The 21470-nt window shown below is 38.7% G+C and overlaps 1 protein-coding gene across 16 annotated transcripts in view; it reads right to left on the bottom strand.

Annotated features, from left to right (window-relative positions):
- The window catches only part of NOL4 (nucleolar protein 4), a 555347-nt gene that overhangs the window by 54481 nt on the left and 479396 nt on the right, over positions 1-21470 (bottom strand). For all 16 annotated transcript variants that reach the window (XM_055559249.1, XM_055559238.1, XM_055559237.1 and 13 more), the window contains one exon: positions 20205-20385. In XM_055559249.1, coding sequence (XP_055415224.1) covers positions 20205-20385 — 181 coding nt within the window. The remainder of the gene's footprint in view (positions 1-20204; positions 20386-21470) is intronic.

Genomic DNA, 21470 nt, shown 5'->3' with positions numbered 1-21470 from the left:
AATGCACATTTAAACACACCCACTTCCACAAGTTCTAGCAACAATACATGGATGGGAGAAAGGGTTTCAGAAAAAGCCTTTGTATATTAGTCGAGTCACATGTCATTTTATTTTATTTTTATTTATTTATTTATTTTTTAATTCAAGTTCATTACTTTAAATGTTTATTGAGTGATTATTATGTGCCAAATACTGTCGTGAATGCTAGGAATACAGCAGTGAAGGAGTGTAATTCCTACCTTCATGGACCTTATTATTTAGTTATGTAAAAGCTGGAGGTTTTTTCTTTCTAAAACACTATTCTGCAGGAATCACTTATAGCCAGTTATTCATCAGGCTTTGTTGTTTAGAAAGAAGAAAGCCAGCAGGAAACTGATACAATTATTTGACTGTTTTAATGATAACCAATTCAGAGATTATCAGTTTGGTTCAGTTCAGTTCAGTCGCTCAGTGGTGTCCAACTCTTTGGACCCCATGAGTCTCAGCACGCCAGGCCACCCTGTCCATCACTAATACCCAGAGTTCACTCAGACTCACGTCCATCGAGTCAGTGATGCCATCCAGCCATCTCATCCTCTGTCGTCCCCTTCTCCTCCTGCCCCCAATCCCTCCCAGCATCAGAGTCTTTTCCAATGAGTCAACTCTTCGCATGAGGTGGCCAATGTACTGGGGTTTCAGCTTTAGCGTCATTCCTTCCAAAGAAATCCCAGGGCTGATCTCCTTCAGAATGGACTGGTTGGAGCTCCTTGCAGTCCAAGGGACTCTCAAGAGTCTTCTCCAACACCACAGTTCAAAAGTATCAATTCTTTGGTGCAAAGCTTTCTTCACAGTCCAACTTTCACATCCACATATGACCACTGGAAAAACCATAGCCTTGACTAGACAGATCTTTGTTGGCAAAGTAATGTCTCTGCTTTTCAATATGCTGTTTAGGTTTGTCGTAACTTTTCTTCCAAGGAGTAAGTGTCTTTTAATTTCATGGCTGCAGTCACCATCTGTAGTGACTTTGGAGCCCCCCCAAAAAATAAAGTCTGACACTATTTCCACTGTTTCCCCATCTATTTCTCATGAAGTGATGGGACCAGATGCCATGATCTTCGTTTTCTGAATGTTGAGCTTTAAGCCAACTTTTTCACTCTCCTCTTTCACTTTCATCAAGAGGCTTTTGAGTTCCTCTTCACTTTCTGCCATAAGGGTGGTGTCATCTGCATATCTGAGGTTATTGATATTTCTCCTGGCAATCTTGACTCCAGCTTGTGCTTCCTCCAGCCCAGCGTTTCTAATGATGTACTCTGCATATAAGTTAAATAAGCAGGGTGACAATATACAGCCTTGAGGTACTCCTTGTCCTATTTGGAACCAGTCTGTTGTTCCATGTCCAGTTCTAACTGTTGCTTCCTTGCCGAGGTCCAGCCCCAGCTGATCCAGGGTATTCGAAGGAGAGACGGCTAGGCGACCTATTCAAATGTTAATTAGAGATAATAAAGAGGAATAGAATGAGGATAGCTCAGTAGGAAAATTCAGTGGAGAAAAGAAGCTGAGTGGCTTGGTTTACGCGGAAAATCAATATAACCCGTGACACCAGGTTAGCTCTGACCACGGAGGCCGCAGGCGCCCTCTCGAATAGCGGAAGGTGCCCCACCTTAGACACCTTCTCGAGTGGGTCTTAGAAGCCCAGGCAAATAAATGGTCGCAGAGGATATCCACGCTCCAGATGGACACTCAGCTGGAAGTTAAAGGGAAGAATGACATGGGGAGACCAAGCGTTGGTGAGCAAGGCCCATAGCTTTATTTTCAACAGGGGCTTTTATACCCTAAGTTACACATAGAGGATAATAGGGGATGCAAAGTCAGCAGTCTTTGATGCTTATCAAAGCATCAAAGACTGGGTTTCTTTATCAAAAACCAGGGTTTCTTTCCTGCAGATTTATCGTATACAAATGGTGATTTACATCATCTTCTGGCCAGAGGCCTATTAACATTTTATGACTCTTGACAAGGACTTATCAACAAAGACTTATTTTCTCTAAGAGTAATTATTTTAAGGTTTGGCGCCATCTTCCGAAGATAAGATTACGTTCCTATAGGGTGGATGTGTAATGGGTTTACAAAGGAAAGAATTTACTACCTTAAGGGTCTAAAGTTACTAACACCAAGGCCACTACTTATTTTTTCTACATACCAACTATATTAATTAATGCACATTCAAGGATACAATTCAGGGGATGTGAAAACTTGGCAACAAACATTGGCTCATCAATGAAACCTTTTACTAGTTTTATTCTGATAGTTTCTAATTCTCTGAGAGGCTCTAAGCTATTTGAATATCTTAAGCTTCCCGTGCCTCTGGAGGCTGGGAGACTGTAAACAATCGTATGCATAGCTGTAGGTGTCCGGGTAAACTTGTCAGGCGAGTTAGAGAGCCATCTGAGGGGTTTGGATTTAAACACTCCTAATTGCCCAGGAACTTTATTAATTGGAGCTGTAAGGTAACTCTTTGACAGAGAGAGTGAGATGGTGGTGGGGGACAGCCCCCAGTAAAGTCAGAGGTGAGAGCACAAAGCAATAAAGTAGGCAGACTCTGGTTTTTTGGGGGGTAGATGCTCGAGAATATCCGGGGGCACTCCCGAGGCTCGAGGCTCGATCCCGCCTTTGCGTATGCCGAGCCCCCTTCCTCATGACCTTTGTCACGAGTGGAATGTCTCTCGCCGGCTCCCGGCACTTCCTGACCTGCATATAGGTTTCTCAAGAGGCAGGTCAGGTGGTCTGGTATTCCCATCTCTTTCAGAATTTTCCACAGTTTATTGTGATCCACACAGTCAAAGGCTTTGGCATAGTCAATAAAGCAGAAATAGATGTTTTTCTGGAGCTGTCTTGCTTTTTCCATGATCCAGTGGATGTTGGCAATTTGATCTCTGGTTCCTCTGCCTTTTCTAAAACCAGCTGGAACATCTGGAAGTTCATGGTTCACGTATTGTTGAAGCCTGGCTTGGAGAATTTTGAGCATTATTTTACTAGCCTGTGAGATGAGTGCAATTGTGCGGTAGTTTGAGTATTCTTTGGCATTGCCTTTCTCTGGGATTGGAAGGAAAACTGACCTTTTCCAGTCCTGTGGCCACTGCTGAGTTTTCCAAATTTGCTGGCATATTGAGTGCAGCACTTTCACAGCATCATCTTCCAGGATTTGAAAGAGCTCAACTGGAATTCCATCACCTCCACTAGCTTTTTTTTTTTTAATTTTATTTTTAAACTTAACATAATTGTATTAGTTTTGCCAAATATAAAAATGAATCAGCCACAGGTATACATGTGTTCCCCATCCTGAACCCTCCTCCCTCCTCCCTCCCCGACTGTGTGCCTTGAAGTCACAAAAGGAAATATTAGCACTCTGCTGCTGCTGCTACTGCTGCTAAGTCGCTTCAGTCGTGTCCGACTCTGTGCGACCCCATAGACAGCAGCCCACCAGGCTTCCCGTCCCTGGGATTCTCCAGGCAAGAACACTGGAGTGGGTTGCATTTCCTTCTCCAATGCATGAAAGTGAAAAGTGAAAGTGAAGTCACTCAGTCGTGTCTGACTCTAGCAACCCCATGGACTGCAGCCTACCAGGCTCCTCTGTCCATGGGATTTTCTAGGCAAAAGTACTGGAGTGGGGTGCCGTTAGCACTCTAATTGTATTCATACTTGGAACTTGAATTTTTTTTTAACATGAAAGAGAAAAAAAGAATTAGGCAACTCTGGCCTCCTGTCCAGTTAGGCAGACTCAAGATCTCTAAGGAGGCTAAGGGAGCAGTCCAGTGCCTGTTTCAGAAAGGTGCATCAATACCCTTAACCCAGGAAAGAGGAATATGGAAAGTGGCTAATTCAATTTCCATATAGAAAATGGTATTTCTGACTCCCTAGGAAAGCAGAACATTCTGAACTCCCCAAGAGAGCTTCTTCCTGGAGCTGAGGGCTGGCGAGGCCAGGAAATTTTAACTGGTTTGTTTAGATGGATCCCCAGAGAACATGTCAAAGTTCAAAGGAAGTTGTTACGAAAAGGAACCAGAGCCAACCATAATGAACTCATGCCACCTGGAAAGCCCCTGAATGTTAGTTATACCAGAAGACTCAAGAAGAAATGTCGGAGAATACTAATGAAGACTTCTTTTCTTTCCATATCTTCAGTGAGTAGGCACAAACACAAAATTCCCAGGAGGATTTTAAGAGTACATAAGATCCATTTTACTGTAGAGAACAGACTTTTAGGACACTTCTGCCAGAAAAGCCTGATCAATATAGAGCTGTGAAACCAATTATATGTGCTGAGCTGTGCAGGGAAAACACAGGGTCACTCACCTCTCTATTCAGAGCCCTTTCTCTGAGGCTCCCTGACCTACAGAAATCTACTGGAAGATATGAGGGTTCAGTCAGATAAACTGAAAGATGCTTCATTTTATTTTGCATATAATTCAGATCATTTTCCAGAGAATGGTTTATATAATTTCCAATCATTAAAAGTTACAAAAAAGGCAAAATCTCCCTGAAACTCTCTATCTCATTATATATGTGGACAAAAAAATTCGGTCTCAGTTGAATTCTAGGTTATTATTATAGTATGGAGAAGAGCTGGAAAAACAGAATGAACTGTTTTAAAATTGTGATCACATTTCAAATATATGAAGTTTAGGCTTGCTGTCTCCAAATACATAATTACAAATTCTGTTACAATGAAATTCTCTTAAAATTTGTCTTTGGTTTTAAATAATCCCAGCCTATGCCAAAAGATTTTCCACACCTATGTTACGTTGACTTCAACTAAATCACACAGTTGTCTGTCTTCACACACTATGTTATCATGTGGATCTTCCCATTGTATAAAGGACCTGTGAATTACCCAGGGGGAATTGCTAAACTTCTGTGAATTACTTTAGGCACTACTCTATAAAATCATTATCTACACAGTTTATCTATAAAAATTATGTATTTTTCACACCTGAAACACCCAGCTGGTCCTCCCGGAGCAGGGTGGTTTTCTATCCATGCATTTACACTACTTTCTTCCATGTTGCTAGTGAGCCAGAACAAATTCTTAAGAAGGTAAGGTCAAAGTAAAACCCATACCTTCCCGTTTCTCTAGATAACTATGGTAAACATTTCTTTTCTGAATCAGATGACTTAAACCAAATACAGTTACAAGTTATGAGCTCTTCTCAGACAGCTAAAAAAAAAACTGAACAGTATTTAAAAGGTGAGCAGTTTGAATTGTGAGTATTACTAGTTAAGAATTGCCATTTAAGTTTTTATAAGGTTATTCATTGACCCTATTTATTTTGTTAAAGAATTAATGATACATGATTAAATGCAAAAAGTCAATGGGATAAATGTAGAAAAGGTTTTCTGCAATAATAAAACAAATCAAGGGTCAATATAATGGTGTAGGTGAGACAATTAACCCTAGAATCAATGCTATTCAATAGAAATTTCTGTGGTGACTGAAATGTTCTCCACTGTGCAATACAGTAACCACTCACCACTTTGGCAATTGGACACTTAGAATATTTCCTAATGTGACTGAGGAACTGAACTTTAAGTTTTAGTTAATTTTAATTAATTTGAATGTCAATAGCCACATGTGGCTCATGCCTATCATATTGCATAGCACAGATATTGATAAACTTATATTTGAAAGAAATGGAAAATAATCAAAATGATGATACAAATCAGGATTTAAAGTGTAAAGACAATCTGATAAATCAGCTCATTAAAGGAACATGAATGGGAGAAATGGACTTACTAAAATGCACACAGTGATGGAAAATTCTCTAGATACAAATGAAGTTTCCACTATGTTCTATAGAATATGATTTGACAACTCACTGAGGTTTATTGGAACTCTACTGAGATAATAACTGCATAATCCCAATTACGTTGACTTCAATTAGATCACACAGTTGTCTGTCTTCACATACTATTTTATTATGTGGATCTTCCCATTGTATAAAGGACCTATGAATTACCCAGGGGAATTGCTTAACTTCTGTGAATTACTTTAGGCACTACTCTATAAAATCATTATCCACACAGTTTATCTACAAAAATTATGTATTTTTCATGCCAGAAACACCCAGCTGGTGTCCTGGAGCAGGGTGGTTTTCTATCATATGTTTGCACTACTTATTTCAACGTTTTAGTGAGCTAGAACAAATTATTAAGAAGGTAAGGTCAAAGTAAAAACCAGACCTTCACAGTTCCCTAGATAACTATGGTAAACATTTCTTTTCTGAATCAGATAACTTAAGCTGAATATATTTTAAAACAGAATCTACATGAATTTTTCAAAATGTGTGTCTCCAATGTTTGATATGAAATACTTTCCTTTGATATTGTGCTCTTTCAAGTATTAGGAGAAAAAGAGAACAAACTATTAGAAGATATCCCCAATTTCAACTGATTTTCCCCATGCTCAATTAGATTTAATTAAGTACTCTAAAAAGACACACTATTTTATTGAAATTATTTTTCTGACTGAGTCATTCATATATCCATTTACTATTCATTAGGAAGAAAAGTTAATGGGTGAGACAACCAGAAAATAATCAAGATAAAGTAATAGCTGATACAGATCAGGTGTCAGGAAGGGCATTTCTGTGTAAGATAACCACAGAAACAGGCAATAATATCTGTATGGGTGAATATTTCACTCTTAATTAAAAACAAGGTTTCTTGGGATGCCTGGATCATGCAACATGGTAGACAATTGCATATAAAATATAAAGCTCAAGGCAAAGCATGGGGGAGATTATGCAAGTTTGGGCACATTCTGAAGTTGAAACCATGAGATCTAGTGGGCTCTCCTTTGAGCAATGTGCAGGATTAAAGGGACTAGGGCAGGATGCTAGGAGAATTCCAGCAGGGAAAGGTAAGGATTGAAGCAAAAGGCTTAAGGCAATAGGAGAAGAATTATCTGGTGATTAGGTGACATGGGGTTCAGAGGGTAAAGAATTTGCCTGCAATGTGGGAGACCTGGTTTCGCTCCCAGGGTAGGGAAAAGTCCCTGGAGAAGGGCATGGAAACCCACTCCAGTATTCTTGCCTGGAGAATCCCCATCGACAGAGGAGCCTGAGTCGAACACGACTGAGCAACTAAACACACAAAGTTATGTGGAAGCCAAGAGAGTGGATATTTCAAGGCTCTAGTAATCAACAGATTAAAATATTACCCAAGACATCTGGTAACATCAAGGGCAAAAAGCATTTTTAGTGTGGCAATAAGTGGAATCACTGATAGACTTAACCTGACCAGTTTTAGCAAAATGTGGGGCATAAATCAATTATAGTGGATTAAAGAGTAAATGGTTGATGAAGAATGAAGACAGTAAATGAACAGAAGCACTCCTTTGGCTATTGCAGATGAGCAGTGATGTTTCAGAATGTCAATGCTGAGGGACAGCAATGTCCACATACCAAACAGGTCACACCATTGTGAACCACATCTAGTGTGGTGATGAATCTTCCATCCAAGCTCCCTTAGACTCATAAGTATAGGCTCTGGTTCAGCACATCTTTACAGCTGACAACCCTCAATATTAGCAAGGAGCAAAGAATGTCATTTGAGCAAACTAGAAACTGCCATACAAATGTTAGCTATTATGGTCATTATTACTACAATTTGGTCTTGTTAGATTGTGGTCTGTGTATTAGCCCAGTTTATATGAGAGTTGAAAAACAAATTGAAAAGTCTGCCCAATGGAGTTTGTGGAGAGGAAACATCAGTAGTTAACTTATGCATTATGCATATAATTTAGACTCAATAGATCCAGTAGATGACTGCTGCGAACAATTGCCCTCTTTAGACAGCACCATGTGAACTTCCTGATAGAAAGAAAGCATTCCAAGGTCCTATGTAATTGGATGTGATAATAACGGGAGGATTGGCTGCTTGCTTGCTTCTCATTTCAGTGGGATGATTTGAATAAGTTCTTTATAAAAATTGTAACTGCTGTCATTTTGATAACAGTCCAAGTTGAAAATCCGGATTGTTGGGTGCAGACCCTTGCCAGCTCTAAACAAATGGAGGTTGGCTAACGAAGGATTTGAAGTGCACCCTTTCCATGCTATGAAGTCTCCACATGGGCAAGATTTTCCTATTGCTATTCAAACTTAAGCAGGGGTTTATAGAATCTTTGAAATCTTCCTCTTTCACCCCAGAATTCTCAATTTCAGCCACTTTGCTTTATCTAAGATAAATCCTTCAGCCTACATCCAATACACATCAATAATTCTCTGTACAATTTTGTTTTTACTTTGGAGCTAAATACTTGTATTTTTTATTTTTTTATTTATTTTATTTTATTTTTTTAATTTTATTTTATTTTTGTATTAGTTTTGCCAAATATCAAAATGAATCTGCCACAGGTATACATGTGTTCCCCATCCTGAACCCTCCTCCCTCCTCCCTCCCCATACCATCCCTCTGGGTCATCCCAGTGCACCAGCCCCAAGCATCCAGTATCGTGCATCGAACCTGGACTGGCAACTCGTTTCATACATGGTATTTTACATGTTTCAATGTCATTCTCCCACGTCTTCCCACCCTCTCCCTCTCCCACAGAGTCCATAAGACTGTTCTATACATCAGTGTCTCTTTTGCTGTCTCGTACACAGGGTTATTGTTACCATCTTTCTAAATTCCATATATATGCATTAGTATACTGTATTGGTGTTTTAAATTTATTCATTAATTAACCCAATATAATTGAGCACTTACTATATTTCTGGCCTTACTCAAGGGATGTAATGGTGGACAGTTCTTGATTTCCAGGAGTGAGTATGTCACAATTCAGTGAGATAAGGCACATGCAGGATAGTGACCAACCTTCCAAAGGGTGGAAAAGTGGTGAGGGAGAGTCGAGTTTCACAGAGGAAGTATGATTTAAATTTGGGTTATTTGCAGAAACATGGATGAACTTAGAGAGTGTCATACAGGGATACGTTAGTCAGAAAGAGAAAAACAAATATTGTATACTAATGCATATATGTGAAATCTAGAAAAATGGTATAGATGATCGTATCTGCAAAGCAGAAAGAGAGACACAGGAGTAGAAAATAAATACATGTATAGCAAGGGGTAAAGGGGATGGGGGGCAGGATGAATTGAGAGATTGGGATTGACAAGTATACACGATTGATACCAAGTATAAAATAGATAACTAATGAGAACATACTGTATAGCCCAGGGAATCCTACTTAAAACACCAAAGGAAATGAATCCGAAGGAAATCCAAAAGGAGGGAATATATGTGTATGTGTGGCTGGTTCACTTTGCTGTACAGTACAAACTAACACAATATTGTCAAGCAATTATACTCCAATAAAAAGTAATTTAAAAACTAGTTAATCTTATGTGAATTTCACCATAATAAAAATGGGTTTCTATAAAAAAATGAATTAGTCTTAAAGAATTTTGATGTTCAGACTTGAGGAAGAGGAATGTTCTATTTTTTGATCTTAATGTCAGAGATTCTGCCTATTCAACTCTTTTTTCTCTTAATATACTTACTATAGATGGCATGTTTGCATTCCCCTCCCTGCCAAATTCATTTGCTGAAATCACAAGAGATGGTAGTAGATGGTGGGGCATTTGGGAGCTGATTAGGTCATGAGGGTAGAGGCCTCATGAACGGAATTGGTGCCCTTATAAGGAAAAGACCTGAGAGAGCTCCCTCATCCCTCCACCATGTGAAAGAGGAACAGTGAAAAGATGGTCCTCTGTGGACCAGAAAGCAGGCTCTCCCCAGACAACAAACGTGCCAGCACCTTAAGCCTGGACTTCACAGCCTGCAGAACCATGAGAAACAAATGTTTGTTGTTTAAGCTACCCAGTCTATGGAATATTTGTTATAGCAGTCCAAGCAAAGAAAGCACTTAATACAGTGAACTGAACATGAGAATCCAAAAATACTCGTTAAATTAAATCTAAATGTTAAAAGTATCCTTTTCATTCCTTTGCCTTTACATTCTTCTTGAACATAATATATAATCTGTAGGGTTTATGTTTTTATTACATTTTAATTGGAAGACTGGATTGATATACATATCTACCATGGCTAAAACAGGTATCTATTGGGAACTTGCTATATAGCGCAGGGAGCTCAGCTCGGAGCTCTGTGATGACCTAGATGAGTGGGAGGTCCAAGATGGAGAGGATATATGTACACATACAGCTGATTCACTTCTTTGTACAGAAGAGACTAATTCAACACTACAGAGTATTTATAATCCAAATAAATACAGGTTTTGCAAATATTGTATCTCTTTTAAACTCCGCCGTCCTATTTATGCTACCAACTCAAATTACTTCCCAGTTTCTCTGTTAATGGTTTGAATTCTGATGCTCTTCTTCTCCTTTATAAATTAAGTCAGCTGTATAGCTACTTCAACTTGGTCTCTTGAAAGTTGTTGCTTCCTTCCATACATTTTGGAGGATCTCTACAAATTCTAAAATTAAGTATTCTCAAACTTAGATTAACTGGAGTTGTCAGCCATCAGATATGATGCTGGCATCTCATATAATGCTAATTTGCTGCTACGCCTTTTTAGATCTCAAGATTTATGTATATGTATGTGGTTTCTTTCTCCACAGTTCCAAATCTGTTACAGGGAATGACTATTCTGATATCTTACATATGAAAAAAACAAGCGAAAGATAATACCATTTTAAAAGTCAGAATGCACGGGGTTCCCAGAATTTATGAAGAAAGTCCCCAAATAAAGGCATTTGCAGGTCTGATCAATCTTGGTGCCCTCCTGTGGTTAAAACAAGCAAAAACTAAACAAAATAAAAACAGCAGTAGCCAATACCAGGATTACAGGCAGAATGTGTTTTTTGAGAAGAAATGTTATTTAAAGCTCCTTCACAACATGAAATCAACCATTTGCTTTGCTATCGTCACTATAGCTAGAGACCTTTGTCAAATGTGAGCTAGAGAAACTCTTTTTGGTTTAAGTCTAAAGCTGTTAAAGTCTAAAGTCTAGACTAGCCTTTGCTCCCCTCACTCAATTATGCTCAGCCCAAGGCCAAGGCTCAAATGAAGCCATCTCATTTGCAGGCCATTCTGATTATTCTGCTACTCTTGTTTCTTCTCAGTAACACACAATCTGAATTGTTCAAAGTTGTTCTCTTCTATATTCTAAAGAGACTTTAGGGGCTTCCCTGGTGGCTCATACAGCAAGGAATCTGCCTGCAACGCAGGAGACCTGGGTTCGACGTCTGGGTTCAGAAGATCCACTGGAGGAGGGCATGCCGACCCAGTCTAGTATTCTTGACTGGAGAATTCCATGGACAGAGGAGACTGGCAGACTACAGTCCTTGAGGTTGCAAAGAACCGACACAACTGAATGACTAACACTTTCACTTTTCAAAGAGAATTTTATCTCATTATTGGAGAAGGACGTGGCAACCCACTCCAGTACTCTTGCCTGGGAAATTCTATGGATGGAGGAGCCTGGGAGGCTACAGTCCATGGGGTTGCAAAGAGTTGGATGCGACTTAGCGACTTCACTTTCTTTCTTTCTATAGTTCCTTTTGGAGAAGGAAATGGCAACCCATTCCAGTGCTCTTGCCTGGAGAATCCCATGGATGGAGGGGCCTGGTGGACTACAGTCTATGGGGTTGCAAAGAGTCAGAAACGACTAAGCAACTAACAGACAAAACACACACGGTGGTGAAGCTTTTTTGTGGCGAGACTTAAAGACAAGTTAGTTGTTCAAGCTGGATTTAGAAAAGGCAAAGGAACCAGAGATAAAATTGCAAACACAGAAAAAGCAAGGGACTTCCAAAAAAATATCTACTTCTGCTTTATTGACTAAGCCAAAGCTTTTGACTGTGTGGATCACAACAAATTGGAAAATTCCTGAAGAGATGGGAATACTACACCACCTTACCTGCCTCCTGAGAAATCTGTATGCAGGTCAAGAAGCAACAGTTAGAACTGGACATGGAACAACAGGCTGGTGGCAAATTGGGAAAGGCTGTACATTGTCACCCTATTTACCTTATATGCAGGGTACATCTTGCAAAATGCCAGGCTGTGTGAAGCACAAAGTAGAATCAAGATTGCCAGGAGAAATATCAGAAACCACAGATATGTAGATGACACCACCCTTATGGCAGAAAGAAAAGAGGAACTAAGGAGCCACTTCATGAAAGTGAAAGAGGAGAGTGAAAAAACTGGTTTAAAACTCAGCATGCCAAAAAAAAAAAAAAATGAAGATCATGGCATCTGCTTCCCATCACCTCATGGCAAATAGATGGGGAAACAATGGAAACAGTGACAGACTTTATTTTCTTGGGCTCCAAAATCACTGCAGATGGTGACTGCATCCCTGAAATTAAAAGATGCTTGCTCCTTGGAAGAAAAGTTATGACCAACCTAGACAGTATATTAAAAAGCAGAGGCATTACTTTGCCAACTAAGGTCCATCTAGTCAAAGCTATGGTTTTTCCAGTAGGTATGTATGGATGTGAGAGTTGGACCATAAAGAAAGCTGAGTGCTGAAGGAATGATGCTTTTAAACTGTGGTGTTAGAGAAGATTCTTGAGAGTCCCCTGGACTGCAATGAGATCCAACCAGTCAATTCTAAAAGAAATCAGTCCTGAATATTCATTGGAAGGACTGATGCTGAAGCTCCAATTCTTTGGCCACCTGATGGAAAGAACTGACTCATTTGAAAAGACCCTGATGCTGGGAAAGATTGAAGGCAGGACGAGAAGGGGACGACAGAGGATGAAATGGTTGAATGGCACCACTGGGATGGACATCAGTTTGAGCAAGTTCTGGGAGTGGATGGCATGGGAGTTGAGGCCTGGCGTGCTGCAGTCTGTGGGGTTGCAAAGGGTCAGACATGACTGAGCAACTGAACTGAACTGATAACCTCATCATAGCACCATAGTATCTATATTCAAGTGGCAAATTTGTGGAAATCATTTTCTAATAAAACTGCTTCTATAAAAACAGTCCCTGGAGCTTCAAAGAGTCGAACATGAATGAGCGACTGAACTGAAATGATAAGAACTGCTCACATGTATGGCTGCATACCTGGAACCTATACCAGATTTCCTATGTGGCTTTTGACCATCACTGAACAATACAACTGGGGATTTAATAACAGCATATTGTGATCACACATGTATGTATATGTTTACGTGCTCTGTAAACATGTACAGGCTTCAAGGGACAAATTCCGGATGCTATTGGAGTTATGACTGTACCTGATTTGGACCTGCAGAGTTCAGGGTTTAAAAAATGAGCAGTAAATGAGAGATGTGGGAGTAAAAAATGATCAAAGAAAACTTCAGGAGGGAGGATTCTGAGGCATGAAGAACTAGCTAGTATCATTTTTCAAAGAACAATGAGAGCCTATAGAAGGGTTTTAGATATTGAAGTGATGTGATCAGGTTTTCCTTTCCTTAAAGATTACCCTGATTTCTCTGTGGAGAATGGGTAGGAAGGCAAGAAAACTTTTGGAGTCCTGCTAATTAATAATCCATAGCAGCATTTTTCCCTTTAATTTCCCTCTCAAGTTTTACTCTTGATTGGCAGTTCCTCCAAAGTTCTCTCTTCTCAAAAAAACTCTCCAAAAATATTCTCACTTGTGTCTTGAATCTTTTCCCTCACTGTATATAGTATCTTTCTCTTTACCAGTAGCTCCCTGCCTTTTTTATGAAAACATGATGCTTCCTCCAACTTGCTGAATAAATCAAAGGAACAAAATGGGACAGGAAATATATAGTCCCACAGGATTGTGCTCAAAAGTGCCTCATGCTTTGTTTAATGCTCTGCTGTTACTGTCTTAAAATTCTTCATTCTTAAATACGAGGCCCCACATTTTCATTTGGCATTGGGCTCCCACAATTAGTTTGCCATTTAGGGAGTAAAGATAAATTATTTTGGTTGTGTTTGAGTAGAGGTAAACGTTTTTTCAACATTCTTCTGTATGTCATTTCCATATCCAAAGTTTTGGCCACTTCTCTTCATTTTTAGTATCACCACAATAATCTAAGTTACCATTCTCTTTTCCTGATATTACATCAGTAATTAATATTAGGCAAAATAGACTTTTATAAGGTTTTTAGATAAAAAGAGGAATATTTTACAATGACAAAGCATCGGCCTGTCAGGAAGATATAATAATATATACAATGTGTATGTGTGTGTGTGAGTCATGTCTGACTCTCTGAGACTCTATGGACTGTAGCCCGCCAGGCTTCTCTGTCCATGGGATTTCCCAGGCAAGAATAGTGGAGTGGGTTGCCATTTCCTTCTCTTTCTTCCCCACCCAGGGATCCAACCCGTGTCTCCTGCATTGGCAGGTAGAATTTACCACTGAGCCACCTGGAAAGCAGTATAAGCAATATATGTACATAATGACTGACTGACAAATGAATGAGACAGAACTGGAAGAACTGAAGGCCAAAATAAATAATTCAACAACAGTAGCTGGAGATCTCAATACCATTTTTTCAATAATGGATATAAAACCTAGGCAGATGATCAACAAGAATATAGAAGACTTCAACACTGTAACCCAACCATGCCTACTACATATTTACAAAGTATCCTACTACCAATGATGGTAGAATATACATACTTCTCAGGAACATGTGGAACATTCTCCAGGATAGACCATAATCTGGATCATTAAGCCAGCTTCAAAAATCTTGAGAGGACTGAAAATTTTCAAAGTCATTGACAGAAAGAAATTTGGGAAATTCACAATTATGTGGCAATTAAACAACATTATTAAATAATCAATGGATCAAAGAAGAAATGATAGAGGAAATTACAAGATAGATACTTTGAGGTGAATGAAAGCAAAAACACAACATACCAAAACTTTTGTAATACAGATAAGGCAGTGCCTAGAAGGAAATTTGTAGCTGTAACCCATTCCAGTACTCTTGCCTGGAGAATTCCACGGACAGAGGAACTGGGCAGGCTACAGTTTATGGGATCGCAAAGAGTCGGACATGACTGAGTGACTTTCACTTTCAAATACCTATATACAAAAAGATTTTTTAAAAAAAGACTTCAAATAAATGTCTTAACTTTTCAGGTTAAGACATTGGAAACAAGAGCAAACTAAATTTAATGTAAGCAAAGTGAAGGAAATAATAAATTGGGGAGTAGAAATCAGTGAAATAGAGAATAGAAAAGCCATAAAAAAATCAATGAAACAAAATGCTTGCTCTTTGAAACGATCAGGAAAACTGACAAAACCTTTACCAAGAATCACCAAGAAGAAAGAGAACACTTAGATAACTTGAATCAGAAATGACATTAGGAGCATCACTACTGACCTTACAAAAATAAAAAGGTTTGTGAAAGGAGACTATGAACACTTGTATCAATAAATTAGGTAATTCTGGTGAATGGATCAACTCCTGCAAATATACAAACTACCTAACTGCAGTTTAAAGAAGAAAGAGACAGTATAAGTAGCCTTCTAACAAGTAAATAGAGATTGATTTAGGAAACAAAATCCTTCCAGAAAAGCCCAGGCACAGATATCATCAGATTCTATCAAATACTTAAAGACTTAATATCACTACTTCACAGACTATTCCAAAATAATAGAAAAAATATAAAATAATGTTTTAAGGAAAACATTCCTTCTATAATAGCATCACAAAGGGGAATACTTAGCAATAGAATTAATGAAACAAGTGCAAAGTTTGTATTGTAAATACTGCAAGACTTGTTGAGAGACATTCTAAAAATTGAAAGAGCCCATGTTCAGTCTGTAATTTTTTTTAAGATGTTAAACATGGACCACATGCATGCACCAGCAATTCCACTCTCAGGTATTCCCCCAAATAACTGATAACATATTTACACAACATTTTATGTAAATGTGTATAACAGCATTGTTGGCAAAGTAATGTCTGTGCTTTTGAATATTCGTCTAGTCAAGGCTATGGTTTTTCCTGTGGTCATGTATGGATGTGAGAGTTGGACCGTGAAGAAGGCTGAGTGCCGAAGAATTGATGCTTTTGAACTGTGGTGCTGGAGAAGACTCTTGAGAGTCCCTTGGCCTGCAAGGAGATCCAACCAGTCCATTCTGAAGGAGATCAGCCCTGGGATTTCTTTGGAGGGAATGATGCTAAAGCTGAAACTCCAGTACTTTGGCCACCTCATGCAAAGAGCTGACTCATTGGAAAAGACTCTGATGCTGGGAGGGATTGGGGGCAGGAGGAGAAGGGGATGACAGAGGATGAGGTGGCTGGATGGCATCACTGACTCGATGGACATGAGTCTGGGTGAACTCCGGGAGTTGGTGATGGACAGGGAGGCCTGGCGTGCTGTGATTCATGGGGTCGCAAAGAGTTGGACATGACTGAGTGACTGATCTGATCTGATCTGATAACAGCATTATTCATAGTAACCCCAAAGTGGAAAACACCAAGTGCCCACCAACTGAACTAAACAATTGATATCTCGTTAAACAAAATATGACATATCCACAGAATGGAACATCATTTGGCAGCAAAAAAGTGAAGCACTGATACATGCTCTAAGGTAGATATACCTTGAAAATAGCATCTAAGTGAAAGAAGCCAGACACAGAAGACCACACATTGTACGACTGATTCATTCATTTGTATGAAATTTCCAGGCTGAGAGAGTTTCCAGAGAAAGTAGATTAGTATTTACCAGGGGCTGTCACTTCCTTCCTTCCTTGCTTCCATTATATTCCATTACAGATTGCCAGCTCAGTGGTTTACAATGTGGCCTCTGATGTCAGAATGATTGTCAAATTCTGGCCCCTTCCCTTCCCTTATTAAGGAGGGAATTGGGGCAAGCCACTCATCTTCTCTGAGCCTCACAAAATAGGTTTCAATCACATTAGAAAAAAAGGAAGTGGTACCTAGGCATGATTTTTTCAAGTGGGGGAAAGTTCAGTTTTACAAAAAATTTTCCCCAAATTGCAGAATATATCTCATAGGATTTTATAAAGATTAAACAGAGACTACATGGAAACACTATAATAATTCAGAAGTGGTAGTTAGTGTTATTAATTAATGTTCAATAAATTAATTTCATAAATGAACAATCTAGAAGACAAAAAATCATGCCATTATTATCTTTAGTGACTCTGCTCCCCCCATCAATTTTTTGATTTGATGGTTAAGTTCTGAGCTACCTATCAATTTTTACTTGCTATGTAAAATATTTAAAAAGAAGTGTTACTGTTTCTAGCTTTATAGGCTAAAAGAAGGCTTACCTTTTGTTTATGTTTTCCATTTCTGGTCTTACACGTCCCCTTTCCTGCTAATTTGTTGTTCAAATAAAAATAAACATTGAAAACAGCTAAGAAGGGTCACTAGTTGGATTTTGAAAAGATGAATATACACTTGAAACCCGCCCCCCCAAAATAAGCTGCTTTCTTTCCTCTTCCACTTCAGGTACTGCTCTTTTGAGCTGGAGGTCAGTTGATACAGACTAATGCTCAGTGACTCTGTCCTTAGAGGACTTTTAATTCTAAGGCAGACCAAAGAGCCCCAGCTTTCCAGCAGAATCATTCCAGGAGACACTGGGAGCATATTTCTAGTATTGTAAAGATAGGTAATTTTCTAGAGTATATACCCATTTGATAGTATTATAATAATACAATTACCTCCCCAATATATTAAAAACTCACCAAGCCTAAGTTCAAAATTTCAAATTGGTGTTTGTTTCCACACATTTTCAGCAGAAAAGATAGGAAGTATGTTTTTCTTTTAAAACCAAACTACACTGAGCTCACAGTGATACTACCAATTCAACTACAAAATTATGGAGTTTTTGCTTCAATTTATTGAGTTCACATCTGTATCTACTTTGCCCGCTGCTGAAAATTCCATCTTTCACTGACACCAACATAATTACAAATTCGTTCTAAACTATAATACACAGACAACAGTTCCAAAATAATTATATGATTACTGAAAATAGTTTAAGGTTTTATCATAAGCTTTCATACTGTGGCATCAAATTATGACTGTTGAGATCACTCAGAAAAGTTCCTCTCTATGGGGTTATGTCAACCACTTATTAAACAGATTAAGTTCATTTGCATAATTTTTCTTTCAATACTAGGGATTCTTTAGATCAGATTGTTCCATAATTATGTAAATTGTTTCAGTTAAATTTAAAAAACAAAGTATAAAAACCAAGTGTACTCATTCATACAAATACATGTATCCATTCTCTTCCATGTATATGTATGGCTGAGTCCCCTCACTGTTCACCTGAAACTACATCAACATTGGCTATAACCCAATACAAAATAAAATGTTCAAAGTTACCAAAAAAAAGTAAAAGAAAAAACCACAACCAACTGTAACCAGAGAATAATTCTGGCTTATAGTCCTTTCTTTATTCTGTTCATTTTCCATTCAGGTCTCTCTCTATATATTCTTTAATGAATGTTAGCATACTATAGGAGAAGGAAATGGCAACCCACTCCAGTGTTCTTGCCTGGAGAACCTCAGGGACGGGAAGCCTGGTGGGTTGCCGTCTATGGGGTCGCACAGAGTCGGACACGACTGAAGTGACTTAGCAGCAGCAGCAGCAGCAGCAGCAGCATACTATACAGAGAAGGCAATGGCACCCCACTCCAGTACTCTCGCCTAGAAAATCCCATGGACGGAGGAGCCTGGTGGGCTGCAGTCCATGGGGTCGCTAAGACTCGGACACGACTGAGCAACTTTACTTTCACCCATTGGAGAAGGAAATGGCAACCCACTCCAGTGTTCTTGCCTGGAGAATCCCAGGGACGGGAAGCCTGGTGGGCTGCCGTATATGGGGTCGCACAGAGTCAGATAGGACTGAAGCGACTTAGCAGCAGCAGCATACTATAAATATTTTTCACTATTGGGAGTATATAAAGATATTTTTCTTTACTTTTTATAACTTCAGGTTACTTTCTTATGTGGATGCAGTATAATTAAATCGACTAGCCATCTCTTGATGGACGTTTTTATTGGTAAGCTTTTTTTGTGCATTTATAAATAACACTGCAACAAATAAATAGCCAAGTGCATATGTCTTGTATTTTTGCCGGTGTGTCTTAGAGTAAACTGCTAACAAGAGATTCCTAAAGAAACTGCTGGGTCAAATGGCAAATGAGTATTCAATTTTGTTAGATATTGTCAAGTTTACTCCAAGTTTTTGCATTTCTACAGGCAAATATACTCATTTCCCACAGCCTAGTCAAAGAAATATTCAGTAAGTATTTGGACTTTCATTAATCTGACAGATAGGAGCTGCATTTCTCTTACTAGAAGTAAGTGAGTTTGAGTAGCTATACCTGGATTTAAGGTCATTTGCATTGCTTTCTATGTGAATTGCATGTTCATATTTATAGCCTTATTTATTAAATATGTAGTTTTGAGTATTCCTTTCTTTTTAGAAGACCTTCATGTATTGGTCTATTAACTCTTTGTAGTATTGGTAGTTAGTAATTTTTCAGTTTATCATTTACTTTTTATTTTATGTATTTTGTTGTGTGTGTGTATATGATAGAACATATTTTCCCCTGGATTTTAAGTATAGTTTAGGAAAACTTTTCCTACAACCCAGTGATAGGAAATAGATGTATGACTTTATATTACACATGTGGAACTTACTCTGGTATATAAGCTCAAGAAATTTCTAAAATTTTGCTACTGCTGGTGGAACACACCATTGTCATTGACAAGCTTTTGGCTAGAGATCCATGATTTGTTTCTGTGTGTTGTTTCAGTTTGTATCTTCTTACTTAAAACAACCGTGTATGTTTCAATAAATCAATAAAATTCCTGGTACCTCAAGTTTTCCAAATTAAAAACCTCTTTGAACATTGAGAAAATGTGTCATTACTTTTGACAAGTAGTACATTACAGCTTCACAGAAAGAATGTGTGACTCTTTGGTTAAAAAAATTGCTATTTCTCTAGTTGAGATTTTTGAGTTTAAAACAGCAATTGTTCAGTTGTTTAATAGTGCTGCTATATATATATAGAAACAGCAATGGAATAGGGAGATGTCCTTGTAGGCAGGTGGACATTATGTGTTAAATGGTCTTGTTTCCAGCAGACTGGCACTGACTATTGCTTATAACATTTCATTCCATTTTTTTCTCTCAAGTTTAGGGAATTTAATACCCACAAATTGACAGAAAAACATAATATGTAATAAAGACTCACCACTACTAGATGCATCATTCAGATTTAGCAGTCCCCCTCCGAGCCCTCTGTAACTATGGTAACTGTAGGTCCCATTTCCGTTGATGTACAACACCTCCTGGGAGCCTGAAACAGCTGAGGTTGAGTAAGTGCCCTGGGCTGCCTCCGGTTTACACTGTTTGTCTGTTGGAGCAGACTCATCCTGCAATGACAATAGCAGTTCATTATTTATCAATCACCACACTATTTCATCTTGAACAGGACTATCTTATTGTTATCTATGTGTCTTCACTGAACAAGAAAAATACAGTCAACATTAAATCAGTACATATGCACATTTTCAACAACTTTGCTGAAAACTAAAAAAAGGAAAGCAATGTAACAATGTGAGACAGATTGGAGATGGAGCAATTTACAATTTCCAACTGAATTTAAAATTACATGAAGAGAGTTGTTCACAATAGCCAAGAGAAGGAAGTACCCTAAATGTCCACTGACAGATGAATAGCTAAAAATTGTGGTATATAAATACAATGCAAGAAAAGAAGAAAACCCTGTCATAGCCTACCACATGAATGAATCTTGAGGATATAATGCTAAGTGAAATAAGCCAATCACCAAAAGATAAACATTGCATAATTCCCCTTATTTTAGGTAAATTAGCCAAGCACACAGAAACAGAGTAGAATGGTGGTTGCAAGGGCCTGGGAGAAGGGGAGGTCAGGAGTTGTTCATTAGGTGATTCAGTCATGCAGAATTCGGGGAATGGTTCTGGGGAATCCCTTGCATAAAAATGTGCATATGGCTGACAATACTGGAAATTGTTGGGAGAGTGAAAACCATTGGGCTGTGCAGTATTTTTTCTGTAGAGATATGTAGCCATTGCAACTTTGAAAGAAGGCAAAATATTCTATACTTCAAAGCAACTTTGAGGTTCTAGAGAAGAGGCTGGGCTTCCCTGGTGGCTCAGCTGGCAAATAATAGGTCTGCAATGTAGGAGACCTGGGTTTGATCCTTGGGTTGGGAAGATTCCCCTGGAGAAGGGAATGGCTGCCGAATGCAGTATTCCAGCCTGGAGAATTCCACAGACTGTACAGTCCATGGGGTTGTAAAGAGTCAGACATGACTGAGCGACTTTCACTTTAACTGAGAAGAGGCTAGCCTCAAACAATTCCACCATTAGGGTAACTTCCTAGTTTCCTGTTTGAAAACAGGTTGGTCAATGTGATAAAATTGGAGTTTCTAGTTAAAAAAAATTAGTGGCTCCTATGATACATTCCCAATTTA

Source organism: Bubalus kerabau, chromosome 21 (genome assembly GCF_029407905.1).
Source record: "Bubalus kerabau isolate K-KA32 ecotype Philippines breed swamp buffalo chromosome 21, PCC_UOA_SB_1v2, whole genome shotgun sequence".
Taxonomy (NCBI): Eukaryota; Metazoa; Chordata; class Mammalia; order Artiodactyla; family Bovidae; genus Bubalus; species Bubalus kerabau.
The sequence above is the reverse complement of the archived record's forward strand: the minus strand, read 5'-3'. Positions and strand labels throughout refer to the sequence as shown.